This window comes from Epinephelus moara, chromosome 16 (genome assembly GCF_006386435.1).
Source record: "Epinephelus moara isolate mb chromosome 16, YSFRI_EMoa_1.0, whole genome shotgun sequence".
Lineage (NCBI taxonomy): Eukaryota > Metazoa > Chordata > Actinopteri > Perciformes > Serranidae > Epinephelus > Epinephelus moara.
In genome coordinates, this window is record NC_065521.1 from 387,841 (window position 1) to 395,676 (window position 7,836).

The following is a 7,836-nucleotide window of genomic DNA, read 5'->3' on the forward strand; positions in this document are numbered from 1 at the left end:
ATGGTGGAAAATCTATATAAGCGGAAGTTATGGGTTCTTGAGGCAAATGTGTTCCTCATGGGGAGAGGCATCTCTGTGCAAAGTTTCATGTCTCTACCACATACGGGGCATGAGATATGCCCATTCAAAGTTTGACATTTCAATGGGTTGCTATAGCGCCCCCCTGGTAAATAATTTGACTGATTTAGAGGAATATAATCGCATATTAAATGTTTTGAAGCTGCATATTGTCACATTATACATCTCAACTTTATTACCTTTTTATTCCAAGTTTATTTACTGACTTGTCTTCAAACAGCTCAGCAGAACATCAGGAATAAAGATGACCACACAGTCTAGTATGCCACAGAAAGTTTCATTTGTACGTGCCATCCTTAACCCACCACCAACACACACTTGTGACCTTGTAAGCGTTAAATATAGGCGTCCTCCCTTCATGTCCAGAGTCAAACCGACCCCAGCCGAAGGCACCAAGTCCAACCCGTCCAAACGCCACCGCGACCGCCTGAACTCGGAGCTGGACCGGCTCGCCAGCCTGCTGCCCTTCCCCGAAGACGTCATCTCCAGCCTGGACAAGCTGTCCATCCTGAGGCTGAGCGTCAGCTTCCTCCGCACCAAGAGCTTCTTCTCCGGTAAGAGCACGACATCACAATGAAACACACGACGAAGCAGCACGTGACATGGTTTAAAAGTGCACAGCATCGCCCTCCCAATCAGATCTGCCCCCTCCATCGACTGGATTGAAGTAAATAAAGTAAATTTCAATGCATTCATTAGATTTTCAGTGAAGACGCTCTGCTAACAGTTGCTTCATATTGTTTATGTGGACTTCAAAACTGTTTTGAAATGCGTATTGTCTGAAAATGTATTAATAAAATGTCTGACAAATATTAATATAATGTTGTATACATGTAAAATGTCCGAGGTCTATTAAAAAAATGACAAACAATAGAAAATAAAAAGACAGAAAAATATGACTAAAATGTCCAAAAATATTATTATAATATCAGGAAAAAATATCAATACAATGTCCGACAAACTTTAATAAAATGCCGGGGAAAAAACATTAATTAAATGTCCAACAAATATATCAATAAAATGTCTGACAAATATTAATATAATGTCGGAAAAAAACTAATAAAATGTCCAACAAATATTGTTAAAATATCAGAAAAATATATTAATAAAATGTCCGACAAATGTTAATAAAATGTCAGGGGAAAAAACATTAATTAAATGTCCAAAAATATATCAATAAAATGTCTGACAAATATTATTATAATATCAGAAAAAATATTAATAAAATGTTGGAAAAAATACTAATAAAATGACAAACAATAAAAAAAAATAAAGAGACAGAAAAATATAAACATTGATTAAATGTCAAAAAATGCATCAATAAAATGTCTGACAGATATTAATATAATGTTGGAAAAAAATTAATAAAGTGTCTGAAAGTATATTAATAAAATGACAAACAATAAAAAAAAAGACAGAAAAATATGACTAAAATGTCCAAAAATATATCAATAAAATGTCAGACAAATATTAATATAATGTCGAGAAAAATGTTTTAAAAACTCTGAAAGTATATTAATAAAATGTCCGACAAATGTTATTATAATATCAGAAAAAAATATTAATAAAATGTCTGAAACACACGAGGAAGCAGACCATGACGTGGTTTAAAAGTGGTGACGATGACGACTCGTGAAACTGGCACAGACAGAAGGAAAGTGAAGCTGGTAAATGTCAGTGTGTCGTCTTCCTCGCCGCCGCCGACTGGAACACTGGCTTTTCACACCTTGCACAGGACCTGCGGACACAGAGGCACAAAAACACGCAGGAACAGACAGTGGAAGGTTTCACGTTAAAAGACGGAAGGTGAGGGAGAGTCTGAGTTCACACAGTGACGCCATGTATGTATATACATGTTTCTAAATATATGTTTTCATAAAGATTTAGAGGTCGTGACCTTTGCGTCTGGGCTTCAGACTCCTGTCTAAGAAGCGGTGAAGTGGCTTTGTCGAGGAGTTAGCAGGCTTACAGGCATAGCAGATGGATTTTGGGGATGTAGGTGTGTGTGTGTGTGTGTGTGTGTGTGTGTGTGTGTGTGTGTGAAACGTGAGCAGATCGAATGTGTGTGTAAACCGTATAAAGATATCTTTAACCTGCGTCTCTCTGCTGAAAAACACATTAGCCGCCCCCGTTCGATGCCGCCCCTGCAGAAACAGGTCAGCAGACCCATCTCCGTGTGAGTGCGTGAACCCTGGACAACCCCCCCCCCAGCCGCGTCTTAATACAACCTCAACGTATTGTAGGTCAGCTCCTCTCGCCCGTGGCCACGAGTCGACCCTTGTCCCAAAGTCTCAGTCACACAGTAATGTAGGTCTGAAGAGACTGCGGAGAGGAGGTGGGAGGAGGAGATGAAAGCCTCGGAGAATAAAAACACGGCGGGATAATCCACTCACGGCCGCTTTACAGACCTTTTGAAGAAAGGAGCGGGGGAGGCACAGGCGCCCACTTTTCAACTTTTGACTCCTGCAACCTCAGAGAAGCCCCCGTCTTAATTTCTCTCAACTTTCAGCTCTCCAAAACTGTTTCCCCCTTGTGTTTGTGCTCGACGCTGCGTTCAGGACGTCTGGTGAAAACTGATGAACCCTACGGTTCAGCTGTCATCACATTTACTCCTCTGCTGCACCACGTAAACTCTGAAATCTAAACTTTACTCATAAAGCAAATCATCCATCCAGGCCAGTGTGTGTGTGTGTGTGTGTGTTAGGCCACATCTGTTTCCATGTGAGGCCATCTGCCAAGTGCTCAGAGCAGATTAGAGGTTACTTACTTAATGCAGCAGCATTGTCTATTATTTCCTGCCTCTGCTGTTTCCTCGCTGCTTGTATCCGTGGAGACCATCAGCACGTCTCTACCTCTAAATCTGTGACAGTGTGCGCTGTCAGTGTTGAGACCTCCTCTGATTGTGAAGTCCCTCCGATCAGCTGACCTGGGCCTCCTGACTGTCCCACGCTCCAGCTTCAAGCTCAGGGTTGATCCAGCCTTTGCTGTGTCTGACCCTGAACTGTGGCACAGCATCGCCCTCCCAATCACCTCTGCCCTCTTCATCGACTGTCACCACGATGAGACACCAGCACACTGTGTTTTCAGACCTCAGTGTTGTAGCAGCAAAGCGCTGAATTGAAATAGATAAATCTAATAGTCAAGATCAGGAAGTAAATGTCAATGCATTCATTAGAATTTCAATGAAGACGCTCTGCTAACAGTTGCTTCATATTGTTTATGTGGTCTTCAAAACTGTTTTGAAATGCGCGTTTGTCTGAAAATGTATTAATAAAATGTCAGAAAAATATTAATTAAACGTTGGAAAAAATACTAATAAAATGTCCGAGATTTATTTAAAATAAAAAGTCCAACAAATATTAATTAAATGACAAAAAAATATGACTAAAATGTCCAAAAATATATTAAGAAATTGTCCGACAAATATTACTAAAATATCAGAAAAAATATTTATAAAATATCAGAAAAAGTATTAATGAAATGCCCAACAAATATAATAATAAAATGTTCTACAAATATTAATAAAATATCAGAAAAACTATCAATAAAATGTCCGAAAATATTCATTAAATGTCAGGTTAAATATTAAAAACATATGCGACAATATGTTTATTAAATGTCTGACAAATATTAATAAAATGTCGGGGAAATAATGAATAAAATGTCCGAAAATATATTAATAAAACGTGTGACAAATATTACTAAAATATCAGAAAAAAACATTTATAAAATGACAGAAAAAATATTAATTAAAATGCCTGAAAATATATTAATAAAATGTCCAACAAATGTTAATAAAATGTTGGAATAAATATTAATAAAATGCCTGAAAATATATCAATAAAATGTCTGACAAATATTAATATAATGTCGGAAAAAAACTAATAATATGTCTGAAAGTATATTAATAAAATGTCCAAAAATATTACTAAATTATCAGAAAAAATATTTATAAAATATCAGAAAAAATATGAATAAAATGTCCAAAAATATAATAATAAAATGTCCAACAAATATTAATGAAATATCAGAAAAACTATCAATAAAATGTCCAAAAATATGTTAATAAAATGTCCAACAAATATTCATTAAATGTCAGGTTAAATATTAAAAACCTATCCGAAAATATGTTTATTAAATGTCTGACAAATATTAATAAAATGTCGGGGAAAAAATGAATAAAATGTCCAAAAATATATTAATAAAATGTTTGACAAATATTACTAAAATATCAGAAAAAATATTTATAAAATGTCAGAAAATATATTAATACAATGTCCAAAAATATAATAATAAAATGTCCAACAAATATTCATTAAATGTCAGGTTAAATATTAAAAACATATCCGAAATTATGTTTATTAAATGTCTGACAAATATTACTAAAATATCAGAAAAAACATTTATAAAATAACAGAAAAAAATATTAATAAAATGTCCAAAAATATATTAATAAAATGTTTGACAAATATTACTAAAATATCAGAAAAAATATTAATAAAACATCCAAAAATATGTTAATAAAATGTCCAACAAATTTTCATTAAATGTCAGGTTAAATATTAAAAAAATATCCGAAAATATGTTTATTAAATGTCTGACAAATATGAATGAAATGTCGGAAAAAATATTCATAAAATGTCCGATTGCAATTAAAAATGTGATTAATTGCGATCGAAAAAATAATAATTTGACAGCCCTCGTCACAATAAATTCCCAGATAGATAGATCAACACTGTGTGTGACGATAACTGAAACAGTAAAACATGTCTCCATAAATATTTCATACGCATGTCTTTAAGCCCAACACCCACAAACACACTGTAGTTCGCACATCTTTGTTGTTGCTGTTGTCATTCGGGGGACGCTCCCCTCCGTCAGCTCTGCCGCTGCACTCGCTTGAACCTTTGAAAAATTTATTTCGGTCACAGCCGTGAGATGCTGGATTAGACGGGTCATTGTTTATGTCACCGTCCCACCGGGTGGCCCGTCCAGACTGTGTGTGTGTGGCTGCTGCAGGTGGATGAGGACGAGTTCAGATTTTGGCAACAGTTCAGAACAGAGGTAAAAGATGAGGAAGATGATTTGAGCTGCCGTTATGTTTCCCTATGTGTCCTGGCGCAGTGAGTCAGAGGGGTGAAGAGCGTCTGTTGTGATGTTTTTAATGGCTGTTGGTGTCCTGGTTGCCCTCCGTTGTGCCAACAGAGGTCCCCTCCTCCTCCTCCAGGTCGCCTCGGGGTGTTTTTCTTGCCGCCGGCTCCCGTTCATGACGTCAGGGCGCAGAACGCCCCCCTCCACCTCCACCAGGTCTTAATTATTGATAGCTGACATGCTTTTCCTGCTCCTTCTCTCTCTCTCGGCCCTGTGAGCTTCCACTACACTGAGCTCTGTCACCAACAGACTAAAGGTTCGGCTCTTTGAATCTCATGTACGACTCGATGAGGCTTCATTGATCCCCGTCAGGAGAAGCAGTCTAAGTGCGGGAACCTTCGCCCTCTGCATTGTCTGAGACTTCCTCTTCCATTAACGTCTCGGCTGCTGCTTCAGAAAGGCTCTTTGTTTCCTTCAGACTCGGCCCACTCAAACACATTTTATCCCCGGGGTCAAAGGCACCGTGCCGGCCTCTGGGTTTTTGTCTCGGGGGTCAGAGGTCACGGAGAACCCCCCCCCCCCCTGTGGGACGTTCTGTCTGCCTGACTGTGCAGGAGAAGTTTGAGAAGCACAGTGTTCTGCTACGTGTTAAATTTAAACTGTCCTCAACAGGGACGCAAATATTTTTCCATCATGGCTGAGGCTCGTGAAACAGAGCCAGCCTCCGTGTGATAAATATGTAACATTCCAGCTCCACAACACGACGACAGATTCCTTTGTAGAGTTGATTTGTGTTGGATTAAAGTCTGTCACTAACTTCTTCCATCTGCGTCTCTCTCTCTGCAGTGGCGCTGAAGAAGAACCAGCTGTCCAACGGCGTGAAGAAGAGCAGCGATCACAGCGGTGGTCGCGTACCTGAGGGGGAGCTGCTGCTGCAGGTCGGTGAGGCCGCTGTCATGTCATGTGATCTGTGGCGTCTTTAATCACGGCTGGTGCTGCGGCTAATGTGGTGTGGAGTTAATGAGTGCGGCTCAGCCAACCAGATGTATTTACACTCTGTAAACATCTGGATACAGTTTGAGCTGAGCGGTCGCATCACCATCCCTCAGTGCGTCTCTGACATGTTTGTATCTGGATTCATATGTGACGAGTAGCTATCATGTAACCGCTGACGACCCCCCGGCTCTGAGGCTCTGAGGCTTCTTTTCACGTGCATCATGCGGAGAGTCCGTACACAACAACAACAACAACAACAGTAATTGGCTGTTTTAGGTCAGAAGGAACCTTCAGATGGACGAGAGCAGGAATGGCTTGCTTTCTTGGACTTACGCCAGCTTTTGAAAAGAGAAATGCGTCACCACAGTTGTTTTCCACTTTCATCTCACACTAGTATTGTTTTCACAAGTCAAAGTAATGACAGGGTTGTTTATCTGTCCGGCCCACGAATTTTGGGAGTCGCATATAAATCAAATAGCAAGAAAAATGAACACTAATTGAATGCTGAAGTTACTTATCTGTTACGTCATATCAACAAACGATGTACTTAGCAGCTGTGCGTTCGTGGTAACTAAACAAAAGACGGGCGACGACTTGCTATCTGCCTTCTTCTACTTCCTAAACACCCATTTTATTTTGTGATTTTTACTGAATAAGACACACAGTGTCGCCAACAGCAGCGATAACCAGACATTTTCAGCTCCTTGGCAGCTTCCTCCACCCAGTTTCCCTTCACTGGCTCCTGTACAGCAGGGTCAATCTTCATTCACCGTTAGTAGGCTCTACCCTCAGTAGCTAGCTAGCTAACCCTACACTTTTCAGGGTTTGATTTTGGTTTCGGAACAGAGAAGAAACGTATACAGGGCTGTACGTTAACTTTTTTAGCCCACAGCACTGGTGCTGTAGAGGGTGATAATTTGTAGTAGGGCTGTCAAAATTGCTCAAAAATGAATTGATGAATGAATTCGAAAATTCGAATTTTTTTTTTTTTCGCATTATGTCCACAAGAGGGCAAACCAATACAAGGAAACATAACTACTTGTAGGTATTTTTATTTCAACATAAACGTCATTGAAAACATTTACATACCTACACATTAAAACACATNGGTGATAATTTGTAGTAGGGCTGTCAAAATTGCTCAAAAATGACATTCGAATATTCCTTCTAAAAATAACTCAGAGGTTCGAACCATTCGAATTTTTTTTTTTTTTCGCATTATGTCCACAAGAGGGCAAACCAATACAAGGAAACATAACTACTTGTAGGTATTTTTATTTCAACATAAACGTCATTGAAAACATTTACATACCTACACATTAAAACACATAAAACAATTATCTATAACATCACGTAGAAACGACCGCGGACCTCTCGCTCGCCCCCCCCCTCTCTGACCCGTGGCCACACCGCCCGCGGAAGCGCTGCGAATAGCCTCGAAGCGCCGAGAAGCGAAGCCAGTTTCCTTTCGGCGTCCATGTTAACCAATTGTGTCATCCACACCGGCTGCGCCGCGCAGCTCCGTTTCGGCGCCACGAGCAAATGTGTCAAGCCGGGGGGTGACGGAGGCAACAGCTGGGAGCAGAACCGCTTGTCGACCAGCAGCACTTCCGCGGGCGGTGTGGCCCTGGCGTTTATGCAGTGCGTTCAGTGCAGCGGCCCAGGCCAACG

The 7,836-nt window shown here is 39.8% G+C and overlaps 1 protein-coding gene across 6 annotated transcripts in view; it reads left to right on the forward strand.

Annotated features, from left to right (window-relative positions):
* LOC126402315 (aryl hydrocarbon receptor-like) overlaps nt 1-7,836 on the forward strand; it is a 38,599-nt gene that overhangs the window by 1,793 nt on the left and 28,970 nt on the right. For 3 of the 6 annotated variants that reach the window (XR_007571171.1, XM_050064197.1, XM_050064198.1), the window contains exons 1-2: nt 60-632; nt 6,016-6,107. Coding sequence is in view for 5 of the 6 variants with exons in the window: in XM_050064197.1 (XP_049920154.1) it covers nt 323-632; nt 6,016-6,107 (402 nt within the window). In the remaining variant the exon portion in view is untranslated. Of the gene's footprint in view, nt 1-59; nt 633-6,015; nt 6,108-7,836 lie in introns of those variants that run through there. The other 3 variants (XM_050064199.1, XM_050064200.1, XM_050064201.1) reach the window with 2 other exon arrangements.